General features: G+C 49.3%; 2 protein-coding genes across 3 annotated transcripts in view; one reads left to right on the top strand and one right to left on the bottom strand.

Moving 5' to 3' along the window:
* The window catches only part of DUSP15 (dual specificity phosphatase 15), a 746,139-nt gene that overhangs the window by 149,084 nt on the left and 569,143 nt on the right, over positions 1-27,912 (bottom strand). The gene's annotated exons all lie outside the window — the stretch shown is intronic.
* On the top strand, positions 114-27,251 carry CCM2L (CCM2 like scaffold protein). Of its 2 annotated transcripts, XM_050807112.1 has the most exons (10): positions 249-355; positions 4,807-4,974; positions 7,989-8,072; positions 8,168-8,351; positions 8,954-9,414; positions 12,688-12,823; positions 15,977-16,040; positions 19,114-19,243; positions 19,818-19,956; positions 21,113-27,251. In XM_050807112.1, the coding sequence occupies exons 1-10, from the start codon at positions 326-328 to the stop codon at positions 21,433-21,435; spliced, it is 1,719 nt and encodes a 572-aa protein (XP_050663069.1). In that variant the 5' UTR covers positions 249-325; the 3' UTR covers positions 21,436-27,251. The 2 variants fall into 2 exon arrangements, with proteins under 2 accessions (XP_050663070.1, XP_050663069.1); XM_050807113.1 differs by lacking the exons at positions 15,977-16,040; positions 21,113-27,251 and having other exon boundaries at positions 114-355; positions 19,818-19,920.

The following is a 27,912-nucleotide window of genomic DNA, read 5'->3' as shown; positions in this document are numbered from 1 at the left end:
CTTGGAATTTTCCAAACTAGGACTTCAAATGTAGGGGGCCCTTCCCCAGCCTTGGCCAGTTTCCGAGCTCCCCCAATAACATGTCTTCTGGCTAGAGGCCTTGAGCCTCCCTCCTCAGGTCAGCTCTGCCTGGGCTTCTACCCTTCAGCTGCAGGGTCCCAAGGCTGTGTCCTCCACACCCCCTGCCCTCCCCGTCAGATGGGAGGGGCAGGAACTCCAGGGCTGGTGGAGTTTCCGACCAGGCAGGAAAAAGAACAAAGGAACTGGGTTGGGGGGGTGGAGGGGATGGCCAGGAGGGTGGCAGAAGTAGACGGGACATTTCACCATGGAATATGAAGTCAAGAAAGGGAAGAAGGTAGGTAGGAGGTTGGGAGGGAGGCAGGGAATGTCCCCAAAGCTGGGGAAGGGGGCAACCTGGGGCAGGGTGGGGGGTCAGTAGCAAGGGGCATAAGTGGGGTCTTTCTTCTCATTTGGAAGTAACTTCCTTCCCACTCTTGGGCAGCCAGACATCCAGGCTCTCAACTCCCTGTTTCTCCACTCTCAGTGGCCTCTGGCATCCCTAACACGGACAGACAGGGATCTTCCCAGGAAACCTGGCCAGACAGACTTAGTTTGGGAGATTCTCCACACCTGCTTCCCTGCTGTTCCTGGTGGCTCTCTCCTGCAGCCTCTCAGACAGAGAGACAGACAGACACCCAGCAGATCCATTCTCCCGCTCGCCACTGCCCCAGACAGAAGGAACCAGTCAGGACAATTCTCATAGGAGGTTGCCTACCCGGGCTTGAGTCTCCCACCTGCTCCCCTGCCCCTCCCCACCTTTCTACAAGGGCCTATGTGTAAGGCGTCAGCCAGAAGCCATTCCCCCACCCCCAGACCCTCACCGCTTCTGACTCTGAAGTTTTCTGGTATGCTTCTCTGGGTGTCTCACCTGGTTGTCTTTGGAGTTCAGGGAGCTACTCTGATTTTAACTTCCATCTTACCCCCATTTCCATCCTCCCCTCTACCCTACCCCCACCAGAAACATGGGTCCAGGCTGTTCTAAAAGGTGCCCACATGAATCACACAGGGCTCAGAAGGGAGCCAAGACATACATGCATGTTTTCTCTTAGTTTGTTCTTTTAATAGGTATTTATTGAATGCCTATTATGCACCAGGCATTTCATTTCTTTTGTTAAAGCAATGAATAAATTAATGTAAAATTGCATAGAAGGGCCGGGTGCAGTGGCTCATGCCTGTAATTCTAGCACTTTGGGAGGCCGAGGCGGGAGATCACCTGAGGTCAGGAGTTTGAGACCAGCCAGGCCAATGGCGAAACCCCGTCTCTACTAAAAATACAAAAACTAGCTGGGCGTGGTGGTGCATGCCTGTAATCCCAGCTACTCAGGAGGCTGAGGCTTGAACCCAGGAGGCAAAGGTTGCAGTGAGCCAAGATCATGCCACCGCACTCCAGCCTCGGTGACAGAGTAAGACTCTGTCTTAAAAAAAAAAAAAAATTCATAGAAGGTCCCATGCTCAGTGCTGGAGGACAGAATATTAGGGTACCAAGCCCTAGACTGATCAGTTTGAGTCGAGAGCTGACGGGTGGAAGGAAAGGGGGTAGGGAAGAACGTTTGAGGCAGAGGAACAGCATGTGCAAAAGCCTCACAGTGGGAAGGAACGTAGCAAGCCAGAAGGACTGAAAGAGGACTGTGTAGTGGGGGGCCAGGGGACAAGAGTGAGGCAGATGGGGCTGGACAGGTGGGCAGAGCTGAACCATTCAGGGCCACCAACAAAAATACCACCTCCCCACCCCTGACACACACACACACACGCAAGACAAAGTCCCAGCTCCATAGCTGGCATTCAAGATATGTTCATCTCATAATCTAGCCAGGGCAGACTGACTGTACACAGCTTCTCCAGGCTCACCCTCATCCAGCCTTTGAGGCATCCAGAATTTTGCACATGCTGTGCCCTCTGCTTGGCATGCGTCCTCCCAGATAGTTTCCTCTCATTCCTCAAAGTTTCTACATACCCCATCCTGGCTGCATGATATTGGTTCTAACATAAGCTGAGTACCCATAAGAATCACCTGAGGACTCATTAAAACACAGATCACTGGTCTTACCCCCAGTTTCTGGGCCAATAGGCCTGGGATGGGGTTCAAGAAATTGCATTTCTGGCCAGGCACAGTGACTCATGCCTGTAATGGCAACACTTTGGGAGGCTGAGGCAGGAGGATTGCATGAGCCTAGGAGTTCAAGACCAGACTGGGCAACATAGTAAGACCCCATCTCTTTAAAAATATATATATATATTAGCTAGGTGTGGTGGTGGTGCATGTCTGTGGTCCCAGCTACTGTGAGGCAGAGGTGGGAGGATCGCTGAGTCAGAAAGAATTTGCAATTCTAATAACCCACAGGTTATGCTTACGGTTGTGGGGCCACACTTTGAGAACCACTGGTTTAGATCCTGGCTACTCAAAGCGTGGTGCACAGACCAGTAGTATCAGCACCAGATGGGAGCTTGGTAGAAATGCAGTCTCAGGCTCCAACCCAACCCTACTGAATCAAAACTCCAGGGTACATAAAGTTGGAAACTCACTAGTCTAGGTCATTTATCACAAGCCCTGGAGGTACGGATAGGGACCAGGTCTCCACTGAATCCTCAGCACCCAGCACAGAGTCCAGCCATACAGGTGTGAATACATGTTTACTGAATGAATGAGTAAATGAACAGATGTATTTGTGGACTTGTGTTCTGTTTACCTGAAAAGAATGTGAGCTCTTTGAGGGCAGGGAGGTTGTCTTACTCATATTTGCCTCATTACAAGAGTTAAGTAATCACACCATACATTCACTCGGTGGTTTTCAGCTGAGCTGCATTTTGAAATTACCTAAGAAAGCTTTAAAAATCTTAATGGACTGAGCTTATTAACCCCAATGGCTCACACCTGTAATCCCTTGGCCTCTGGGAGGCCAAGGCAGAAGAATCGTTTGAGCTCAGGGGTTCAAGACCAGCCTAGGCAACACAGTGAGACCTCATCTCTACTAAAAATTTAAAAAATTATCAGGGCATGGTAGCACACACCTGTAGTCCCAACTACTTGGAAGGCTGAGGCAGACGGATCTCTTGAACCTAAGAGATCAAGGATGCGGTGAGCTATGATTGTGCCACTGCACTCCAACCTGGGCAACAGAGCAACACCCTATCTCAAAAAAATTAAAAACTTAAAAATTTTATGCCTGCGTCTCAGTCCCAGAATTTCTGATTCAGTTGGTCGGGAGTGTAACCTGGACATCTGAAGTTTTAGAAGGTCCCCGGGTAGTTTGTGTGTGTGTTGGGGGCGGGGGGAGGTTATTTGTTTTGTTTTTTTTTTTGACAAGGTCTTACTCTGTCACCCAAGCTGGAGTGCGGTGTTGCAATTGCAGCTCACAGCAGCCTTGACCTCCCAGGCTCAGGTGATCCTCCCACCTTAGCCTCCCAAGTAGCTGGGATTACAGGTGCATACCACCACACCTGGCTAATTTTTTTGGTATATTTTTTGCAGAGACAGTTTCACCATGTTGCCAAGGCTGGTCTCGAACTCCTGGGCTCCAGCTATCCTCTCGCCTCAGCCTCCCAAAGTGCTAGGATTACAGGTGTGAGCCACCGCACCTGGCCTTCCCCAGGTAGTTCTAAAGGATAGCCAGGGCTGGGAGCGACTGCTCTAAAGTGCAGTCTCACACTTGAGCATGCATCAGAATCACCCAGCGGGCTTGTTAAACCCTAATTGCTGGGCCCTGCTCCCAGAGTTTCTAATTTAGTGGGTCTGGGATGGGGCCCGATAATCTGCATTTCTCTCAATTCCTAGGTGGTGCTGCTGTTCCAGGAATCTCATGTTGAGAAATGCTGTTCTAGATGTAACTCAAGTTTTCTTTTGAGATTCAGGCGGCTGGTCTGGGTTGAGTCCCAGAATTTGCACCTTTAACCTTGATCCAGGCCATTTTTATGCAGGTGCCCCTGGATTCTACTTAAATGTACTTATTAGTAATTTCTAACTTTTAGGAAAGCACAGAGAATAGTCTCAGAAATAGCAATGCACCCACCACCACTCCACCACATTGAATCCTAACATATATTATATTTATATATATACCTATATTATACATATATTATATATTTATATATTTTATATATATTATACATATATATATATATTTTGAGATGGAGTCTTGTTCTGTTGCCCAGGCTGGAGTGCAGTGGCTCGATCTTGACTCACTGCAACCTCTGCCTCTGCCTCCTGGGTTCAAGGATTCTCCTGCCTCAGCCTCCTGAGTAGCTGGGATTACAGGCTCCTGGCACAATGCCCAACTAATTTTTGTATTTTTAGTAGAGACAGGGTTTCACCATGTTGGCCAGGCTGGTCTCCAACTCCTGACCTCAAGTGATCCGCCTGCCTCGGCGTCCAAAGTACTGGGATTACTGGTGTGAGCCACCATGCCCAGCCTTGAATCCTAATATTTTTCTGTATTTGCCCCAGCCTAGACTCATTCCTCAAACCTGTTTGGCAGGAGCTACACTCTCACCTCGGTGTTTAGAAAGAAGGTCGTTGGATCCAGAATGCCCACAGTGAACTATTGGTTCCACCACTACTAGCTGGTGACTTTATCAGTTAGTTTCTCTCTAGGGTTTAGTTTTTCCATCTGTAAAATGGGACTTACAGAGGTACCCCTTCTGCAGAGTTTTGGTGAGAATTAAATTAGGTAATGTAAGTAAAAGTGAGCATGGTAAGTGCTCAATAAAAGCAACCACTGTTATTACTCTCATTCCTCCTCTCCTCCCCAGGGCTTTGTATCCCCCATCCGAAGGCTGGTGTTCCCCAAGGCTGGGCGCCGTGCAGCCTGTAGGAGCAGCGTGAGCCGCCGGCCCCTGCACTCGATGCCCCTTTATCCCCCTGACTACCTCATCGACCCCCAGATTCTGCTGTGTGACTACCTGGAGAAAGAGGTCAAGGTGCGTGCAGGATGAGAAGGGGTGGGAAAACCTTGGGGTGAGGAGACCTTCACTTCTCCTTGACACCGAGTTCTAAGCAGCCCTGTCTCACACAGGGGAAGTTGTGGCTCATGGGAAAGAGGCTTGGGTTCATGTCAGCCTTGCCCCTACCCTCAGCAAGTGACCTCCATCCGCTGAGCCTCCTTAGTGTTCCCATCTCAACATAGGACTCAAAACCTATCCCAGGGTAGAGTGGATGGGAGAGTGTTCTGTGCACGGAAAAGTCCTATCTTTTGTCAACCCACATAACAGAAAGGGAGACTCACTAAAAGAAAACGATGTTTACTCAGGAATAGGCATTGCAATGGGAATATGCGTGTCATAGTAAACTCTGTGTATACAGAAGGTAAAGGAAGGCAAAGGTTTTTAAAGGAAAAGTGAGGAGGATTACATAATTGTTTTGAGATAATTATCCCTGGCTGCTGCTGTCCTTGCAGGAATATGTGTGTGTGTGTGTGTAAGGTTGTGATGGTCTTTGTGCAAAGTGGTAGTTTTTACAGTCTTTTTCATAGATCTTGTTATCAGGTGTTCATGCACGAGAATCCTCCCTTCTATTTGTCAGGGCTTTTAACACAAGTGACTCCATTCTGATTGACAACTTTCACATTTCCCATGAGGTTTTACTGCGATGACCTTGCTGTTACTCGGACAGTGTCCAGATGAACAGCCAGGCACAAAGGACTTCCACCACTTAGGAGCTGTACTACTTCTTCTTCTCTTTTTTTTTTTTTTTTTTTTTTTTGAGACAGAATCTCATTCTGTCACCCAGGCTGGAGTGCAGTGGCACGATCTTGGCTCATTGTTAACCTCTGCCTCCCGGGCTCAAACGATTCTCCTGCCTCAGCCTCCCGAGTAGCTGTGACTACAGGCACTCACCACCACACCTGGCTAATTTTTTTGTATTTTTAATGGAGCTGGGGTTTCGCCATGTTGGTCAGGCTGGTCTCAAACTCCTGACCTCAGGTGATCTGCCCGCCCCCCCCCCCCCCGGCCTCCCAAAGTGCTGGGATTACAGGTGTGAGCCACCGCACCTGGCATGAACACCATGAAGAGGCAATGATGGGTCTTCATTTAGCCTAAGAAGATTGATATGGGGGTAGGGTTGTCCGAATTGGCAAACAACAAGCCACCTAGTAAAATCTGAATTTCAGATAAGCAATGAATACTTTCTTAGCATAATTATGTCCCAAATATTGCAAGGGACTAAAAATACTAAACAACTTAAAAATTATTGTTGATCAACAGTTGGGTGCGGTGGCTCATGCCTGTAATCTCAGCACTTTAGGAGGCCGAGGCGGGTGAATCATGAGGTCAGAAGTTCAAGACCAGCCTGGCCATCTTTTAGTAGAGATGGTGAAACCCGTCTCTACTAAAAATACAAAAAATTAGCTGGGTGTGGTAGTGGGCACCTGTAATCCCAGCTACTCGGGAGGCTGAGGCAGGAGAATCACTTGAACCTGGGAGGCAGAGGTTGCAGTGAGCCGAGATCGCACCACTGCACTCCAGCCCAGGTGACAGTGCGAGACTCCACCTCAAAAAAAAAAAAAAATTGTTGATTTCAAGTTCAGATTTAACTGGCATCCTATATTTTATCTGGTAAACCTATGTGGAGGGAAAAGCTAACAAATAAATCTGCTTAAAAATTGAGGACTGAAATTTGATACAGAATAAAAAGAAGAGAAAAGGTTTGATTGGTGCATTCACCTAGACGAACACAACTAAAAATAATTTTTTAACAGTTGGCCGGGCGTGGTGGCTCACACCTGTAATCCCAGCACTTTGGGAGGCCGAGGCAGGCGGATTACTTGAGGTCAGGAGTTTTGAGGCCAGCCTGGCTAACATGGTGAAACCCTGTCTCTACTAAAAATACAAAAATTATCTGGATATGGTGGTGTGCGCCTGTAATCCCAGCTACTCAGGAGGCTGAGGCAGGAGACTCGCTTGAACCCGGGAGGCAGCTTGCAGTGAACTGATATCTTGCCACTGCACCCCAGCTGAGTGACAGTGAAACTCTGTCTCAAAAAAAAAAAAAAAGTTAATTATTGGCTGGGCGCAGTGGCTCATGCCTGTAATTCCAGCACTTTGGGAGGCCGAGGTGGGCGGATCACAAGGTCAGGAGATCGAGATCATCCTGGCTAACACGGTGAAACCCTGACTCTACTAAAAATAGAAAAATTAGCCGGGCGTGATGGCGGGCGCCTGTAGTCCCAGCTACTCGGGAGGCTGAGTCAGGAGAAGGGCGTGAACCCGGGAGGCGGAGCTTGCAGTAAGCTCACGCCACTGCACTCCAGCCTGGGCCACAGAACCAGACTCCGTCTCAAAAAAAAAAAAAAAAAAAAAGAGTTTATTATATTGAATAACATCTAAGTGCTAACAGGATATAAGAGTAAAGGAAAAATTTATTGATTTATTTTTTCCTGACAAAATTATATACTAATTCGATCCAACATTCTTTGCTTTCCATTTGACTTCTGCAACAAGATCATAAGGAAGGCAAGTGATTCATAATTCATTTGACAGTGATGCTTGGGGTAGAGAGAGCCACTCAGGCCAGAGGAAATTTACAGATGGTCAGTTCTTTCAAGCTATTATAACAACTTTTGCTTCCCTATGGAATCTGATAGCTAGATGACTATGTGTTAAGGCAATATAAGCCAGCAGTTGAGAGTGTGGGTTCCGGCATGTGGATCCCAGTTTGATCCTCTCTAGCTACCTAATCCTGGGCAAGTTGTTTAGTTAGCCACACCCTGCCTTGGTTTTTGTCATCCTTAAAGCAAGGGTGAAGGAGTGAATATATAGACAGCGCTCAGAACTGTGCCTGGCTTCTATTATGGGCTCAGTAAAAGTTATCAGGTTATATTAATTCATGTATTTCTATCTCAATCTATCCGCACTGCATCAATGAGAAGGCCAGGGTTCTTCAAGGTTTCAGGGTGACCTCTCTGTGTCCCTCTCTCACCACGATTTCCATACAGTTCCTGGGCCACCTTACCTGGGTGACTTCCTCACTGAACCCCTCCAGTCGGGACGAGCTCCTGCAGCTGCTAGACACCGCCAGGGTGAGACTCTGGGGAGGAAGGAGGGCAGGATCTCGTCCCCTTCTCCCTCTTCTACCTGCGGACCCCGGGAACTCGAAATCTGCCCCTCCCTGCAGCAGCTGAAGGAGCTGCCGCTGAAGACCACGGCGGAGCAGGACAGCATCCTGAGCCTGTCTGCCCGCTGCCTGCTGCTCACCTGGCGCGACAACGAAGAGCTCATCCTGCGAATTCCTACGCACGAGATCGCCGCCGCCTCCTACCTGCAGGACGATGCGCTGCACCTGCTAGTGCTCAAGACTGGTGCGGCAGGCGGGGTCGGGGGCGGGGCAGGGACAGGAAATGTGCGTGTAGAGGAGAGGGACCTGCGGCGGGGGCGGAGGAGATGGAAAAGGCCTGACCGTTCTACCCTGAGACCAGGGGCAGGCCGAAGAGGCTCTAGGCAAGCAGACAGTGCCGGCTCTGAGACTAGAGTGGACCCTCGGGCTGGGGGCGGGGCCTGAGTCCGGGGGCGGGGCTGAGGAGACGCGGAAAGTCAGAATCCAAGGGGGCGGTCCCTGAAACCCAAGACTGGGTCTCCAGTTAAGGCCCCCTCTGGAGGGGACAGCCTGACCACCACCCTCTGCTCAGAGGGCAGGTCTGAGCCCAGGGGCGCGGGCGGCGTGGGGAGCGTGGAAGCCACCCGGCCACACCACCCAGAGGCCAGGGGTGGAGACTGAGACCGGGGGCGGGCCCGAAAGTGTGGAAGCGGAATGGGCGGGGAACCGCCGCGCTACTTTAAAGCCGGGGGCGAGGCGGCGGTGGAACGCCAGAGCTGCGAGGTCAGGTCTACCAGCCGGCTTCAGTGGGGGTGGGGGTCTCTGAGCCCGGATCCCCGCGGCTGACGGTTCCCCGGACTCTCCTAGGTCTGGGCGTGGACCCGGTGCCAGCCGGCGTGGACGCCAGCCCAGGCGGCGCAGGACGCGACCCCGGCCCGCCGGGCGCGGCGCCCGAGAAGCGGCGGGTGGGCACCGCGGAGCGGCGCCACACCATCTGCAGCCTGGACTGGCGGATGGGGTGGGGTGGGGGCACCGCGGAGGCCCGGGCCGGGGGAAGCGGTGGCGGCAGCCTGGAGCGCCAGCGCGTCGGGGCGCGGGCGTCGGGCAGCTGGGAGCGGCGGCAGACGTTCAGCGGCAGCTGGGAGCGGCGGCACGGAAGCGGCGGCGGCGGCGGTGCAGGCAAGCCGGGCGGCAGCTGGGAGCGGAGGCAGGCGGGCAGTGGCGGTGGCAGCTGGGAGAGGCGCCATCCCGGTCCCAACCCGCTCGACCCGCAGGACCCCAGCCCCGACGCCTACTGCAACCTGGTCATCCTGGCTGTAGCCAACAGGGTGAGCCCGAGGACAGCCCGCTCCCAATGCCCGGCTCGGGAACGCTGCTTTCTCCCCACCTTGCCCCCGCCCCACCCACCAGGTTCCTGGGGTCTGCCCCTGCCTTTTCCCTGCACCTACCTCACCTAATGGCTCCTAAACTCCGGACCTGGACACCTCCAGGGCATCTCCCCTTGACTCCTTCAATGGGACGAACTCTCAAAATGGCCAAAACAAACTAGATCTAACCTCCAGTCCGTTCGTTCTCCAGCGTTGTCAGTGTTGGCCTCACCACAGTAACATTCACGAGGACACTAATCACCAGCTTGAATCGAGGGCCAGCTCCTGCCAGACACAGGGCTGCATCAACTCATTTAATTCTCACAGCAACCTCTGGAGGCAAATATTACAACTACTGTATCCCCATTCTATGGAGAAGGAAACAGATCCGTAGGTGGCAAGGTCACACAGGAAGCATGTGGTGGTTTTAAGGTTCAAATCCAGGAAATTCAGAGCCAGTACTCTTGGTAACTAAGACAGTCACCCAAGGCAGAAGCCTTCCTGCCATTCTTCCTTCTCCTTCCATCTTCCCCTCTTCCTCCCCCATCCTCTTCATTCACCCTTGCTTTTATTCATCCGAACATGTTTGAGTGCCAGCTCTGGGCGAGGCAATGGGCTAGGTGCTGTGGATACAGACGTGAAAAAGACATCTGGTGTCCATCCTTAGGGAGCTCACAGTCGAGCAGACACCTTCAATTTCTGAGCATTCTAAGCTTTTCCTCTGATCTTGGACCACCAGATCCCTCTGTATAAAAACAGTGGTGAATGAAACAGACATATTTCCTATCTAGATGGTGAGGCAGATAATAACCAGTAAACTCAGACGCCACAGCTGTCTCTCTCCCCTTGAAACACTTCCTCACTTGGCTTCCAGCTCTCCACTTTCTCCAGGCTTTTCTCCTACCTAGCTGGTTCCTCCTCTTCTCCAGAAGTTGGAGTGCCTCAGATTATGTTCTTGATCCTCTTCCCTCCTCCATCTATCCGTCATCTACCCATTTCTAGGTGATCTGCATCTGAAGATCTAATGACTGTTTCAAACCCAACACATCCAAAGCTGAGCTCCAAACTCCTCCCCCAAACCCGCTACTCCCTTGATTTCCCTGTCACAATTGATAGCAGCTGTGTCCTTACATTGGTCAGGCCAAAACCTTGCAGTGGGCCTTGGCTGCCTCTAGTGCTCTCTATCTTTCTCACACACACCCGATATCCACTCTGTGGATAAATCCTGTTGGCTCTATTTTTCAAACATGACCAAGCCTGTAATCCCAGCACTTTGGGAGGCCAAGGTGGGTGGATCACCTGAGTTCAGGAGTTAATAAGGCCAGCCTGGCCAACATGGCGAAATCCCATCTCTACTAAAAATACAAAAATTAGCCAGGCTTAGTGGCCGGTGCCTTTAATCTCAGCTACTCAGAAAGCTGAGGCATGAGAATCGCTTGAACCTGGGAGGTAGATGTTGCAGTGAGCCAAGATCACACCACTGCACTCCAGCCTGAGCAGTAGAGCAAGACTCCATCACAAAACAAAACAAAAAAAACCATCAAAATCCATTTACTTCTCCCCACCCTGCCCCTGTACCCACCCAGGTTCATGCCCTGTTTTCTCTCACCTGAATCTTGTGGTCACCCTCTGACTGGTTCAGCCCTCGCTGACAGTCTCTTCCCCCACACAAAGTGGTCCCATTAACATGTAAGTCACATCATGTCCCTAACTCCACATCTTCCAGTGGCTTCCCATTTCACTCCAAGTAAAAGCTAACATCCTTACAATTGCTTACAAGGCCATTTGTACTCCAGCCACCATGCCAACTTCCTCTGTGGCTGGAAATAGGATTCCAGACAAAGCCAACAGTGTGCCCTGTTCATCCCACTGGACTGTGAGGGCTTTTGGGTACTGAAGCTGGCCCAGTGCCGGCCACACAATAGGACTAAGTTGGAATTTGTGAAGTGAGTAAATAAGTGTAATCCCAGCACTTTGGGAGGCCAAGGCAGGCAGATCACTAGAGTCCAGGAGTTCCGGACCAGCCTGGGCAACATGGCAAAACCCCATCTCTACTAAAAATACAAAAAATTATCTGGGTGTGATGGTGTGTGCCTGTCACGCAGCTACTCAGGAGGCTAAGGTGGGAGGATCACCTGAGTTCAGGAAGTTGAGGCTGCAGTGAGCTGTCATTGTGCCACTGGGTGACCGGAGTGTGACTCTATCTCAAAAAAAAAAAAGTTGCTTTCTAGGGTTGTCTGAGCATCTGGCTTCTTATCTGAGTCATCCTGGTTCCAAGGAGGATATAGGAGTTAGAGTGAAACAAAACTTGGGTGCTGGTACTAATGCCATGAACCTGCTGTGTGAGCCTAGGCAAGTCACTTAACCACTCTAAGTCTCAGCATCTTTGATTATAAAATAAGGATCCTCTTTGCCCTGTCCATTTTGTAGGTTTATGGTAAGGATCAGTCCTGGTTTAATTATTAGGACACACCCACTATCCCAAAATGCCTATCCTGAGTTACATTTTAATTTATTCTTTGGACTTTTTCATTTTTATTTTTTGTATCCAACCATCCATTAGCTTGGGCCTTTTTAGAGACACAACCTAGAGAAAAACTTCATGAAGACAGTCTCTTCATCAATTACTGGCTTTCTATGTGTCTTGCTTAAGGCATAAAGAGGTAAATTCCTATTCAAATTTGCAGTCTCAAAAAAAGTTTTACCCAATAACTGAAACTCTTTCCTTCTATCAGAGACTGAATTTTATTTACCCTGCTTCAATTTTCACACTGAATGCTAGGAAGCTCATATCTAAATATGGCTTCCAGTGTTAGTAACTATATTGAACCTAAAATTTTGATATATTTAATCATCCCTTCTCCTACTAGCTATTAGGAGAACTGGATTCTAATCCTGACTAATCACTTCCCCTCACTGGGCCTCAGTTTCCATACCTATACATTAAACTAAATTAGGACTTAGAAGGGCATCAGGAAGGCTGATGAATCCTCCAGAAATCTGGGGTACATTTTTCATGGCACAAGAGTTAGAGTTGTCACTGAATTCTATAAAGGGGTTCTAAGATCCAGAGAGTAGCCATAGAATTTTGATGGAAAAAGTCTCAAAAGCCAATTTAAAGGGCTCTATGGATGTGTATCTTTGTGCACATCTTCACACTGTGTTTTAGGAAGCAGGGGTAACATCTTGGTCGTTGGTGAGGACCTGAGCTCTCTATCCTCCTCCCTGGGCCAGGACGCTGCAGAGGAGTCCTGCGCACTCATCTGTCAGGTCTTCCAGATCATCTATGGGGACCAGAGTATTGAGTGTGTGGACCGGGCTGGCTACCACTACACATCCACGCCCGAACGGCCGTGGCTCTGCAGCCGCAGTGAGTACCAGAACTCCTGGCCTCCCCTCCTGTGAAACATCCCAAAAAGGCCAGGGGAGGGAAGATGTCCCAGGACTTGGGGTTGATGAAGGTCTTTAGGGTTCCTGATCTCTGCCATAATTACAGGTGAAATGTAATTGTAGGTGAAATGTCAATTTTTTTTTCTTTTCTTTTCTTTTTTTTTTTTTTTTTTTTGAGGCGGAGTCACTCTCTGTTGCCCAGGCTGGAGTATGGTAATGCAATCTCAGCTCACTGCAACCTCCACCTCCCCGGTTCAAGCAATTCTCTGCCTCAGCCTCCCGAGTAGCTGGGATTACAGGCGTGTGCCACCACGCTTGGCTTTTTTTTTTTTTTTTTTTTTTTTTTTTTTTTTTTTTTTAGAGACAGGGTTTCACCATCTTGACCAGGTTGGTCTTGAAACCCCTGACCTCATGATCCACCCGCCTCAGCCTCCCAAAGTACTGGAATTATAGGCGTGAGCCACTGCACCCAGCCATCAGTTTTCATCATGATCTCAAACTTAGCTTCTTCAAAGATGTTTGGATTGCCAAATTCAGAACAAGCCCCCTAGAGTTGAACTCTTCTCTCCCCCTTTTGTTTTTGTGTCCCTGTATTGCAGAAACCTAAGCACATGTATCATCTGTTTACTGAGCCATTGATCCCACTAAGACCCTAAGGCCAAACAAAGATTTCCAGATGGGTCCTTGATACACTCAAGGACTAGAAGGAGAATGAGATCAACAGAGGCATGTGTTGAGCACCAGTTGTGTGCCAAGCACCATACCAATGTGCCATGTCCTCATAGCAACCTTGCCTGTCCTGAGACTGGGTACATCAGATACTCACAAAGTATTTTTTTGAAGGCATGAAAGAACTCTGTGAGGCCTTAGGATTACAGTTTGTTTGTTTGTTTGTTTGTTTGTTTGTTTGTTTTGAGATGGAGTCTCACTCTGTTGCCCGGGCTGGAGTGCAGTGGCGCAATCTTGGCTCACTGCAACCTCCACCTCCCAGGTTCAGGCGGTTCTCCTGCCACAGCCTCCTGAGTAGCCAGGATTACAGGCGTGTGCCACTACGCCCAGCTAATTTTTGTATTTTTAGTAGAGACGGGGTTTCACCATGTTAGTTGGCCAGTATGGTCTTGATCTCTTGACCTCGTGATCTGCCTGCCTCAGCCTCCCAAAGTTCTGGGATTACAGGCCTGAGCCACTGTGCCCAGTCAGGATTCCAGTTTTACAGATGAGGACATTAAGGCTCAGATTAGTTAATAAATTACTCAAGGTCACACAGCTGGTAAGTGGCAGAGTGAGGATTCAAACCCAGGTCTGTCTGATTCTGAAGCTTCTATCAGCAACAACCTCAGTCCCCATGCTGCCTTCAGGCCCGTGGGTGAATTCCCCCAGCCACTGTCTCCCGCAGCATGGTACCAGCAACAGAGTGCTGGTTCTTTTCTTCCGAAGACCCTTGCATCTGTGGGAGCTGTGCTTGTTGGGAAGCTGGGTTAGTTCAACTCTCACAAGGATGATGGGCAAATACATTAGATAATTCAACAAATATTTCAACAAATTCATTCATTTAGCAAATATTTATTGAACACCTAGTAGGTCAGATCCAGTGCTAATCCGTAGATTATCCTGGTGAGCAAAACCAGAGGTGGCCGTGTCTTCATGAAGTTTACTTAGTGGAGGCAGGCTGACAGTAATTAAATAAGTACACAAATAAATATATGACCACAGGCCGGGCAGGTGGCTCACGCCTGTAATCCCAGCACTTTGGGAGGCCAAGGCAGGTGAATCACCTGAAGTCAGCAGTTCGAGACTAACCTGGCCAACATGGTGAAAACCCGTCTCTACTAAAAATACAAAAATTAGCTGGGCATGGTGGCAGGTGCCTGTAATCCCAGCTACTCAGGAAGCTGAGGCAGGAGAGTCAACTGAACCTGGGAGGTGGAGGTTGTCGTGAACAGAGATCGTGCCACTGCACTCCAGCCTGGGCGACAAGAGTGGAACTCTGTCTCAAAATAAATAAATAAATAACCACAGACTGTGCCGGGAGAACATATAATGAAGAACTGACCCCACCTGGAGGGTAAGGAAGCGACACTGAGTGATCAGAGATCAGAAAGGGTAGGGCTAATAACCAGCTAAATGAGAACAGGACTAGGAAGAGCGCAAGCTCTCCATACTTGGTGTTTCTTTGCTCTGAAGGTTTTCAGATTCTTCCCCTTCACAAATTTCTTTTCCTTCCTTCCTTCCTTCCTTCCTTCCTTCCTTCCTTCCTTCCTTCCTTCCTTCCCTGCTCCCCTGCCCTGCCCTCTCCCTCCCTCCCTCCCTCTCTCCCTCTCTCCCTCTCTCGCTCGCCGCTCTTTCTTTCTTTCTTTCTTTCTTTCTTTCTTTCTTTCTTTCTTTCTTTCTTTCTTTCTTTCTTTTTTTCTTTCTTTCTCTCTCTCTCTCTCTCTCTCTCTCTCTCTCTCTCTCTCTCTCTCTCTCCCCCCTCTCTTTCTTTTCCTTTCATTTCCTTTCCTTTCTTCTCCTTTCCTTTCCTTTCTTTCCTTCTTTTCTCTTTCTTCCTTTCTTTCTTCCTTTTCCAGGTCTTGCTCTGTCACCCAGCCTGGACTGTAGTGGTACAATCATGGCTCTCTGCAGCCTTGACCTCCCAGGCCCAAGCAATCCTATGTCAGCCTCTCAAGTAACTGGGACCACAGGCGTGCACTACCACACCCAGCTAAATTTTTTGTTGTTGTAGAAATGGGGTCTCTCTATGTTGTCCAGGCTGGTCTTGAATTCTTGGGCTCAAGCAGTCCTCCTGCTTTGGCCTCCCAAAGTGCTGGGATTACAGGCGTGAGCTACAAATTTTTTTTTCTTTTTTCTTTTTTTTGTCTTGCCTAAAACACACAGTTTATAAAATATTCCCTCACATGTTTCCTCATCTGCTGTTCCCAAGGCCCCCCGTGAGGTAGGCAGGGGGTGGTATTGTCCCCATGTCGGGGAAGTTGAGGATCAGGAGAGGGGAGGGGAGTTCCCCAGGGTCTGCTGTGTGTTGGTGTCAGGGGCAGGACTAGACTTCAGGCTGAGACTGAGGGCGGGGCCTCAGGGAGCAGGGGATGCTGATCCCTGCTTTGCTGCCTCTCACACTCCCTCTGTCTGCTGGTCCTAGGTGAGAGCTGCCGCACAGATGGAACGTACGCCTATGATGCCGACTTCAGCTGTTGCAGCTCCTTGTGAGTATAGCCCCTGTCAGGGACTCCACCCTGCTCCCCTACCCCTGCGCAAACAGGGTCACTAGTCTAGAGAGGGTAGGAGAAGGTGACCCAACCTTGCTGAGACACTGGGCACTAACAGGGGGAGATAAACCGAGCTCCCTGACTCTGGAAACTCACAGGATCTAGGCCCCTGAGAGACCCACGAGACACCAGAACTCAGATGTGGGTCCACACAGGCCTGTGGTTCTCTCCCAGTCATCCAGGCACAGTGGCCTGCAGAAACCAAAATCATAGATAGCTACATGCCAAAAAAATCATTTTGGCTTAATTTTGGTTTCATGTAATAGAAAACTCCCAAAAAGAGTATCTTAAACAAGATAGAACTTTTTTTTTTTCTTATCTTTGACATAAAATAGAGCAGCAATTCAACATTTCATGGTTGTTAGGAGTTCAGGCTTCTCTTTTCCTCCCCTACCCTCTTCAGGACTTGCAGCCATCCTTAAGGTCACCTCATGGACCAAGATGGTGGTTGTAGCTCCAGCCATCACAGTAGCATGCTAGGGGCCTCTTTAAAGAGTTCTGCCAGATTCCCACCTGATGACTTCTGCTTATATGTCATAGGCCAGAACTTTGTTACGTAGCCATCACTAGCTGCAAGCAAAACTGGAAAATTTAGGATTAAAAATATATATATTTCAGGCTAGATGCAGTGGCTCACACCTGTAATCCCAACACTTTGGGAGGCTGAGGCAGGTGGATCGCTTGAGCCCGAGAGTTCCAAACCATCCTGGGCAACATGGCAAAACCCCGTCTCCACCAAAAATACAAAAATTAGCCAGGTATGGTGGCCCACACCTGTGGTTCCAGCTGCTTGGGAGGCTGAGGCAGGAGAATGGCGTGAACCCAGGAGGCGGAGCTTGCAGTGAGCTGAGATTGCGCCACTGCACTCCAGCCTGGGCGACAGAGCAAGACTCCATCTCAAAAATAAAATAAAATAAAATAAAATAAAATAAAATAAAATAAATAAATTCAGGCCAGTTGCGGTGGCTCACACCTGTAATCCCAACACTTTGGGAGGCCAAGGCAGGAGGATCACATGAGCCCACAAGTTTGAGACCAGCCTGGGCAACATAGGGAGACCCTGTCTCTATTTAAACAAACAAACAAATAAATAAATACATAAAATGTTAAACAATTCAGTTGGGAACATTACCCAAGGTTCTGTTTGGGATGAACAGCCATCCCAGTTTGCTCAGGAATGAAGGGTTCCCAGGGATATGGGATTTTCAGTGCTAAAACCAAGAAAGTCCTGGGTTACTGGTTGATCACCTAGTCATGTTACTAAGGGCTTCGGTTTGGCATGTAGCAGCCTCTGCCAGTGATGTATCCCTTACTGTGTTTTCCTTTTTAGTGGTAATAGATTTGCCTTCCTCATACTGTGTGCCCTTAGGCTAGTCTTTAAACAACCAGATATCTACTGGAGAGAGAAAATAATGATAATAGCGTTTGAACATTGAGCTTGCTATGTACTAAGTGCTGTTCTATAAAGCACTTTATTTTTTCATCAATATAGTAACATTACAGCAGTTACTGTTTATTGCTTGTAGCCCATAATTCTAAGTGTTCTACAAATACTCCTCTAATTCTCATGATGATACCAATTATTATTATCCCATTTTACAGATGGAAAAACTGAGAAATAGAGAAATTAAGTTTAGTTTTCCCAAGGTCAAGCACCTAGTAAGTTGTAGGTCTGGGATTTGAACAGAAGAAGGCTGGCTCCAGAGTCCAGTCCCTTAACCACAAAGCTACACTGCTTCTTTGTAGCTAATAATGGAGGATGGTTCTGGAACAATTTGGAGACAAGGAGGCAGGAGCCCAAGGTTGAATTTTTATTAAGCAATATTTCTTGAGTACCTTCTATGTGCCAGGCACTGTGCTGTATGCTGGGGATACAGATGGACACAAGACAGAGGGCAAAACCTGGGCCTGTCACATAGTAGGTGTTCAACAAATGAAGAAAACCAAGGTTCCTGCTCTTGTGAAGTTTACAGTCTAGCATGGGAGGCAATGAAATCACAATTTAACAGTAACAATCATTAATGATAGTAAGTACTAAAGGGAGGCTCAGGGTGCTATAAGAGAGGCTGAGGGGAACCCCAACTCAGCTGGAGAGTCAGGAGGGCCTCTCAGAGGTGATGGCACATGAATTGAGGCCTGGAGGATGAAAGGGGGAAGAGCAAATGTAAGAATCCTGAGCTGACCAGGTGTGGTGGCTCACGCCTGTAATTCCAGAACTTTGGGTAGCTGAGGTGGGCAGATTGCTTGAGGTGAGGCATTTGAGAGCAGCCCGGACAACATGGTGAAACCCCGTCTCTACAAAAACTACAAAAATTGGCCGGGTGGCACATGCCTGTAGTCCCAGCTACTCAAGAGGCTGAGGCATGAAAATCACTTGAACCCGGGAGGCGGAGGCTGCAGTGAGCCGAGATCGCACCACTGTACTCAGTGACAGAGCAAGAATCTGTCTCAAAAAAAAAAAAAAAATTCTGAACAGGATAGAGCTTAGTGGGTTTGAGGAGCAGCAGGTGGCCACTGTGGCTGTGGCAAATGGTGTGAGGGAGAGACTGGTCAGAGAGGATGCTTGGGGGTACCTGGAAAGGCCATGCATGTCACAGGTAGGCCATGGACTGAGGGAGCACATTCGACAGAGGTTCTAACCCAACCTAGGGGAATTAGGGAACACTCTCCTGAGGAGATGACATTTAAGATGATGAGATAAGTACGAGTTCGCTGAGCAAAAGGGAGGGGAAAGGAGGCAATCCAGGCAGAGGGAACAGCAGGTGCAAACACCTAGAGGTGAGGAGATAGTAGAGGAAGAAGGAGAAAGGGAGCAGCGGGGCACAGAGCACAGAGAGCAAAGGCAAAGGCAAGCACAGTGAGAGATGAGGCTTGAGAGGTGCCAGGGGCCAGGGTGTGCCAGGCCTTGGAGGCCAGCGTGCAGTCTAGGATGAGGCCTCCTACCTTCAGCCTGCCCGAGGGCGAGGAGCTGGAGGGAGACGAGTGAAGGCCCTTCTTCCTGTGCCTGCAGCAATGGCTCCCAGGACACCTTTGAAGCATGTTACAGCGGCACGTCCACACCTTCTTTTCACGGCTCCCACTGCAGCGGCAGCGACCACAGCGGTCTGGGCTTGGAGCAGTTACAGGATTACATGGTCACGGTGAGCTGGGGCTGGCGGTGGGAATGGCACAAGCAAAGTCCTGGAGGCTGGAGTAAACATTTTGGGAATTGCACATTGCTGTGGACATAACCTAAGTAGAAGACCTCAGAGGTCAGAGCAGGAGATGAGGTTAGGAGAGTAAACTGAGGCCAGCTTGTGAAAGGCCTTAACTAATGTCAGCTGGCATTAATTGAGTGCCTGCTGTGTACCAGGCACCATTCTAAGCACCTTTCATGCATTATTTCTTTTAATATTTTCAACAACACCAAGAGGAAAATGCCATCGTTATCCTCACTTTGCAGATGAGAAAGGCAAGCATCATGGAGGCTGTCAACTATCCAAGATCACAGAGCTGATTCAGCGAAGGGGTCAAGATTTGCACTCAGCAGCTTGAGTCCACATCCTATTCTTAGATACAACCTAAGGGATCTAGATGTCCTCTGAGTAGCCCATGGGAAGGTTTTCAGAGGAGAGCTGGGCCAAACATGCCCTTAGGGAAGGCTCTGGGCCTTTCAGGCAGGGGTTGGGTGGGGCTGCTCCCTGGGATTGATCTTGAATGGTGTCCCTCACATAGTTGCGGAGTAAGCTGGGGCCCCTCGAGATCCAGCAATTTGCACTGCTGCTGCGGGAGTACAGGCTGGGGCTGCCCATCCAGGACTATTGCACAGGCCTGCTGAAGCTCTATGGAGACCGGCGCAAGTTCCTCCTCCTCGGTGAGTGCCCCCTGCACCCCCAGAGGTCAGCTAGGGCCCCTGCTTGGTCCTTGCCATCCCAGTCAGGCACCTGGGTGTGAATGTTTTCTCCTTATCCTTCAGTCTCTGATGAAACCCAGATCATGAGATTCGCAGGGCAGATGAGGAGCTCAAGGTGCAGAGTAGGGAAAGGACTTGTCAGTGCTGGGAGACACTGTTGATAAGAAGAACTAAGCAGTGGTGTGGCCATTTCATCTGCACAGCAAAGCTGGGAGAGGGACTGATTCTTCCCCATCTTACCCCACGCAGAAGCTGAGGCTCAGAAAGGCTAAAGAACATGTCCAAGGTCACACAGCTAGTAAGGAGGGCTAATCATAGGAGGAATAGTACGAATAAGCTGACATGTGCTTGGCAGTTACCATATGCCAAGCATCATCTCATTGAATGCCCCCAGTTCTGAGAAGTAGATACTATTATTGGTCCCCATTTTGCAGGTGAGGAAACTGAGACTCAGAGTAACAAAGTAAAGGACTGAGGTCACACAGCTAGTAAGTAGGAATGGAAATAAAACAAACTGTTTACAGGGTGCTCAGTATGTGCTGAGTACCTTGTTATTTAATCCTCACATCCCTACCCAGAGAACAGGTGCAATTATCTCAGTTTTACAGGTCAGGAAAATGAGGTTCAACATAATTAATCAATGGGAATGTAATGATGGTACTAATAACAACAAAAATAGGCCTGGCAAGGTGGCTCACACCTGTAATCCCAGCACTTTGGGAGGCTGAAGCTGGCGGATCACTTGAGGTCAGGAGTTCAAGACCAGCCTGGCCAACATGAAACCCTGTCTCTACTAAAAATACAAAAATTAGCAGGGCGTGGTGGTGTGCGCCTGTAATCCCAGCTACTTGGGAGGCTGAGGCATGAGAATCGCTGAACCCAGGAGGCGGAGGCTATAATAATAATAAAAGTACAGTAAGGTAGTATGTAGTGAGCATTCACTGTGTGCTAAGTGCTGTGCTGTTATTCGCTGGCTCAGAGTTAAGGACCTTGGGCAAGGCCACACAGCCAGTGAGTGACAGCAGGGATTTGCACCCTGATCTGCAGAGAGGACGCTTCACCTGTGGGAGGGAAAGGGGCCGTGCCCTGAGGACTCACCACATCCCTCGGCTCACAGGGATGCGGCCCTTCATCCCGGACCAGGACATCGGCTACTTCGAGGGCTTCCTGGAGGGCGTGGGCATCCGCGAGGGCGGCATCCTCACTGACAGCTTCGGCCGCATCAAGCGCAGCATGAGCTCCACGTCGGCCTCTGCGGTGCGCAGCTACGATGGCGCGGCGCAGCGGCCTGAGGCACAGGCCTTCCACCGGCTGCTGGCTGACATCACACACGACATCGAGGCGCTGGCCCCCGATGACGACGATAACGACGACGATGAGGAGGATGAGCCCCGGGGCTCCAGGGGCGGGAGTGACGCTGCCGAAGACAACTACCTGTAGCCACCGCCCCTGCGGACGGTGTGGCCCCGCAGCCCACCTCCGAGTCTCAGCTTTGCCTGGGCGACCCTATCCCCGGGGGAGACCCTGTCCCCAGGGCCCGCTCATCACACCTGGCGGGGGCGGGGGCGTCTTCACTCCAGGGTCTCGCTCCCTGCCTTTGGGGCCCGGGACCCTGCAGTACCGAGAGTGTCCTGCAGCGGGTGAGCGAAGCCGGGCCCTAAAGACCGGGGCAGTCACCCGGGGCTCCCGTGCCGCTCTGCCAGGCTGGGGCTGGGCAGCGATCCTGCTTTGTCCCAGAAGCCCAGAGGGGTCGGCCCCAGAACACCTCCTCCCCGGGACGCCGCAGCTTTCTGGAGGCTGAGGAAGGCATGAAGAGTGGGCTCCACCTGCTGGCAGACTGAGAAAAGAATTTCCAGAATTGGATCCTATTTTACAGATCGGAAAACTATGGTTCAAAAAGAGGGGAAAGGGCTTGAGGGAATCTCCTGATTCTCCTTATATGACCTCAAACTGACCATACTAAATAGTGTAGAAGGTCTTCTTAAGGCTCTAAATGTCAGGGTCTCCCGTCCCCCTGATGCCTGACTTGTACAGTCAGTGTGGAGTAGAGGGTTTCCTCCACCCAGGGTTGACTCGGGGGCGATCTGGGTCCCATTCTGGCCTCAAGACCCCAAACAAGGTGTTCGTTCAACTCTTGGATTTGGAGCCAGGCCGACCTGGAGCCTCTGTCTGGTTAGTGTCATAACCTCTGTATGCTCCCGTTTCCCCATCTGTCCAGTGAGCTCAGCCCCCATCCACCTAACAGGGTGGCCATAGGGATTACTGAGGGTTAAGACCTTAGAGCTGAGTCTAGCACATGATAAGTGCCCAATAAATATTCCTTTCCACATCAAACATTTTCTGATTCAGTTTACCTTTCTTGCCTGGTAATAAGCAAAAGATGCCTGGGTGCATCTTACTGCAACTGAGGTGGGGGTGAGCTATTCAGAAGACCCTCAGGGGAGCTCACTGTTTGGGAGGAAGAAACAATATTTGTCCCCTTGCAGCCTTGTTACAGCCTAGCTCTGTGCTCAAGTCCCAAACCAGAAATAGCCAAGACTCCATAGGCAGCCATCTGGGAGTCTGGGGTAGCCAAAGAAATATGAAGGCAAAGTTGGAGAGGTAGAGAAGTCAGGATGAGGACAGCATTCAGCACAGCCTGAGTAAAGGCTGGAAAGCTAAAAGGAATGAGGCCTGAGAGGAGACCAGAGACCCACACAGGAGAGCCAAAATGTGTTTGTAAAACCTTGCCAAGGCTTCCATGGCCAGACACATTGTACACACCATAAAATAGGTACTGTTAGCAATTTTCAAAAAATATTATTAGGACTCCAGGTCCAAAGAGTTCCATAATTCATACTTGGTTTGTGGTAAATGATCATCCCATTATCACTGGTCCATGTAGGGCCCTTCTGATGTTTTCCCCTCTCCCAATCCACATGTTCCCCACACTCCTTTTCCCTCTTTACCATGAACATCTAACCCTATGTGCTGATATATGTCCCTGGACCTAAACTACACAGTGCTTTGTGTGTGTGTTTGCATAAATGGTATATATAAGAATTTCATTCTATTGCTTCTTTTATTCTGTAATTTTTTTAATTTAAAAAAATAAAATTTTTAGAGACAGGTTTTTTCTCTGTCACCCAGGCTGGACTGCAATGGTGCAATGACAGCTCACTGCAACCTCGAACTCCTGGGCTTAAGTGATCCTCCCACCTCGCCCTCCCAAAGTGCTGGGATTAATGGTTGAACCACCATGCCCAGCCACCCGAAAATGTTTTAAATACCTACCTATGTTGCTGTTGAAAAATCTCGCTGTTGCATCCAACTGTTGCAAAATATTTCAAGCTGAGCATCCACTGTTTTCTTTATCCATCTCCCCAGAGATGAACACCCAGGTTGCTTCCAACTCCCTCTTCACCACAAACAACACTGTGATGAACATTTTTGTACATGAAGCTTATGGGCCTATGTGAGCATTTCTTTGGACTCTAAACCCAAGAGTGGAATTACTAGATCACAGGCAGGTTTTTACATTTCATTAACTTCTTCCAGAATGGCTTTCACCAATAGTGAGTGAAGGATGCTGTTTCCCCACATCTTCATCAGGTTTTTCATTATCTGATTTTGTTTTTATCTGCCTTCAGTTTGGGTGTAAGGTGGCAAGTTGTTTCAATTTGCATTTCTCTGTTAATCCTGAAATTATAACTTCCTCCTGTACTTGTCAGCCATTTGTGCTCTCCTTTCTGTGACTTCCTTATTCATATCTTTTGTTCATTTCTTACTGGGCTTCCTGTCTTTTTCTCATTGATTTGCAAGAGTAGCTTATAAATTTTACATATTAATCCCTTTTGGATGTTGATGTTCCAGGTATATTCACCTAGTATATTTGCTTTCTGTCAAGTTTATCTGTGACAGTACTCAAACTTCAGCAGGCATCAGAATCTCCTGGAAGGCTTGCTAAAACACAGATGTCTGAGCCCCACTCCTAAAGATTCTCCATAAGAGAAGGGGAAGGGCCTGAAAATTTGCTTTTTCTTTTTTGTGGGGACAGAGTCTCGCTCTGTCACCCAGGCTGGAGTGCAGAGACGCAATCTCAGCTCACTGCAACCTCTGTGCCTCAGCCTCCTGAGTAGCTGGGATTACAGGCGTGCGCCACCATGCCTGGCTAATTTTTGTATTTTTAGTGGAGATTGGGTTTCACCATGTTGGCCAGGCTGGTCTTGAACTCCTGACCTTAGGTGATCCACCCGCCTTGGCCTCCCCAAGTGCTGGGATTACAGGCATGAGCCATCGTGCCCAGCCAATAATTTGCATTTCTAGCAAGTACCCAGGTGATGCTGATGGTCCAGGGACCACTCTGAGAACAACTGATTTGTGATGGCTTCCATTGGATAAACTTGTCCTATTGAGCAAATTCCTTAATTTTGAGGTTGTCGATTTTATTTCTTTTTCATTTTCAGGATGAAGGAACTGGAGTTCAAGAGGTGAAGTGAATATCCCAAGGTCACACAGTGAGGTGGGCTTTGGACTTGTCTGGCTAACCCAGAGCCCATGCCCCTAGCTTCTCTACTGTCCTGTCTCTGAGACTTTGGGATGTAGTGGCCGTAGCCTGAGGCATTTGGACCTGAGGCTACAGGGAGCCTTAGTAAGTTCCTGAGCGAGGCAGCAGGAGAGGCAAAAGTTGGTTGGGTAGGGACAGGGGCCAAAGGTATAGGAGTACCTCTTAAAGGCCTTGGGGCTTTGCAAGAAAAGCTCAGAAACTGCCCAAAGTCCTAGCCAGAGCACAGTGACAGGGCTGCTGAGAGGCACTGGGACAGACAGTTCTTACCCCACAGCTCCGGGGATGGGGCAATTTCCCTCACACCCCAAGGAAGTCCCCACCCGCTCCGGAACTACCTTCTTACCAAAGCCATGTAACCCCTTAGTTCCTGGGGTCCAGAGGGCACTGGCTAGGGCAAGCCAGGCACTGAGTATGGAGACTCTGGCCACACTTCCTCCTGTAGCATCTAGAGACCCTGCCAAGAATTGCTTCCCTTCTTGGTTCAGTTCCTGACATCACAAGAGGGGAAACCCCCCTAGGGGTGGGATAGTTGGTTCCCAAGGACTTCTAGGGGTAGTGCAAGTATAGAACTTCCCCACCAGCTGGATCCCCTGGGGATGGTCTTGGCCCAAAGGTGAGTGGTAAAATTGTCTCCAGCTGCCCCTAGATGGACGCCTCTCCCAAGGCGAGGCCCTGAAACTTCCTACCCACTCCCCACTTCCACTGGCAGCTCCCAGCAGTCCTTCCCAACTCTGTGCTAAGGAGAAGGAGTCCCGGGGCCACTGTCATTCAGCCGCCAAGCATTTAGAGGGCACTTGCTCTGTGCCAGGCATTGCACAAGACACTAGAGGGAGATACAGCACAGTCTGCCCACTCAGGGGCACACTGATGGGGAAGACAGTCCCCAGATAATCACAGCACAAAGTTCTCAATTGTAAAGTCAAAGAGTGAGACATCAGCTCCTTCTGGCGAAGCTGGGAAAGGTTTCACAGGGGAGGTGACCCATGAGCGAGAGCTTGAAAGACAAGGTTTTGGTGGATGGACAATAGAAGGGAGAGCCCTCCAGATGAGGACCCAGCACAAGCAAAGGCAGGGGAGCTTGAAGGAGCATGGCACACCCAGGACTGGCAACTGGTTAGCCCTGGTGCAGCACTTAGGCTCCCTGGCCGGAGGGTCGGAGAGTTTTGAATCCGAACTCTGCCATCTGCTTGTCGGGTGACCTTTGGAAAGCCCCTAAAATGTCCCTGGGTCTTGGTTTCCTCATCTGTACAGTGGGGTTGATAATAGCCTCACCCTCGTAGATCCCATAGATTGTTGTGAGTCTTAAACAAGATATTTCACGTAAAAGTACATGTAGAAAGGGCTCAGTTAGTGACCGTTGTAATTGCTGGGGGAACACGGAGTGTGTGAGGTGGGAGACAAGGTGGGTGGGTAGGAGTTGCAGGAGAGGAAACCAGAGAAGTGGGTAGATTAGAAGCCCCTTGAAGGGCAAGCTAGGAAGCGCAGGCAATGGGAGGCCATCTAATGTTTTTTGTTGTTGTCATTGTTGTTATTGTTGTTTGAGGCGGGTTCTCACTCTGTCACCCAGCTGGAGTGCAGTGGAACAACAATGGTAGCTCACTGCAGCCTCCAGCTCCTGGGCTCAAGCCATTCTCCCACCTCAGCCTTCAAAGCAGCGGGATTACAGGTGTGCACCACGACGCCTGGCTATTTCTAAAATTTTTTGTAAAGATGGGCTCTCTTTATGTTGCCCAGGATGATCTTGAACTTCTGAGCTCAAGGGATCCGCCCGCCTGAGCCTCCCAAAGTGCTGAGATTACAGGCGTGAACCACGGTGCCCTGCCTGGGAACAAGCCAGGGAACCTGCATTTTCTTGAAGCGAATCAAGCTGCTGGAGAGGAGGATCAATAGGAAAACCGAGGAGCGTCTGGAAGCAGCGAAGTGGGGAGGAGTCTGGAACCAGGACCACATGAGAGAGAGACCTGACTGAGCTGGGGTAAGAGGAAGGAAGAGGAGAGAGTAGGTTCAAAGAGGAAGGGAGAGAAAGAGAACTCTGCCTACCCCCACCCCCACCCAGAAATAGTAGCCCCTCACATTCTTTGACCAAATTCATTCATTCATCATTCATTCATTCATTCATTCATTCATTCCACAACCATTTATTTAGCATTTAAACCCTGGCCTCTTGGAGTTTACATTCTAGGAGTTTATATTACTATTAAATAATGTTACTAGGAGCTTCCAGATGCAGTAACCACCCAATCAGGCCTAAATGGCCAGAAATTGATGGCCCTCTTGGTGGGTCCTCCCACTTGACTTGTTGCTTATCCTCAGGTATTTGAGAGCAGGGGCAGAGGGGTCTTAAAGCCAGGCCAGCCTGTTCTGCCCACTTTCTACCTTGGGGAGTTCACTGTCTCCTGTGGCAGCCCCTTCCATCCAATGCAAGAGCTAATATCCACCTCCTTGTCCCCCCACTCCCTGCCTGCCGTCCCCAGGGCCCACCCCCCGGCTTCTAACATCACCTTTAAGAGCCCTACACAGTATTCCCAATGCCTCAGCCATTGGGCAGCCCTGCAGCAATGTGCAGAAAATGATGCGATCTGCAGAAACTTCTCATTTATATCTAAAAGCAGCCTGTTCTCCTAAAAAAAAAAAATTTCAAAGTCTATCATGAGGACAAAGGGGTAGCGCATTTGATGTATAAAGACCTACAAGTAAATAAGACCAACAACCTAATAGAAAAATAGGCAAATTATTTATACAGACAGTTCACAGAAAATACAAATGACTCTAAAACATGTGACAAGATGTTCAACCTCACTCAAAAGATACATGCAAATTAACACCGAGCAACCATTTTTCAATTAAGAGACTGGCAAAGTTTGGAAAAGTGTGATCACTCACTATGTGGGTGTAGGTGTGAGGAGACAGACACTCTCACACATTCCTGGTGGGAGAGCGAGTTGGTATAAACCCTACTGAGCAATATCTACCAGGATGCATGAGCCCTTCGATGCAACAATTCCACTGCCAAGAATTTCTCCGACATTTATACCCACACGAGTGGAAACCAATGTGCAAGGAAAGTCATTGCAGCTTTGTCTCTAATAACAAGAGTTTGGAAATAAACGAAATGTTCAGTGATAGGGGTTTGGTTAAATGAACTGTGGCTCATGCAGGCAATAGAATACTATGCAGCCATAAATAAGAACAAAGTCACTCTGTGTACTGATACAGAATTATTTCCAAGATAGAGTAAGTGAAAAAAAAAAAAAAGAAACAAAGGCAAAGTACAGAACAACACACTTTGAATAGTGCTGTCTTTTTGTTTAAGGAGGTAGGAAATGCCTTGTAAGTGTAGAATAGTTCTGGAAGGTACACAAAACAAGTTA

Source organism: Macaca thibetana, chromosome 10 (assembly GCF_024542745.1).
Source record: "Macaca thibetana thibetana isolate TM-01 chromosome 10, ASM2454274v1, whole genome shotgun sequence".
Classification (NCBI taxonomy): domain Eukaryota; kingdom Metazoa; phylum Chordata; class Mammalia; order Primates; family Cercopithecidae; genus Macaca; species Macaca thibetana.
This window is presented reverse-complemented; position numbering and strand designations above follow the sequence as displayed.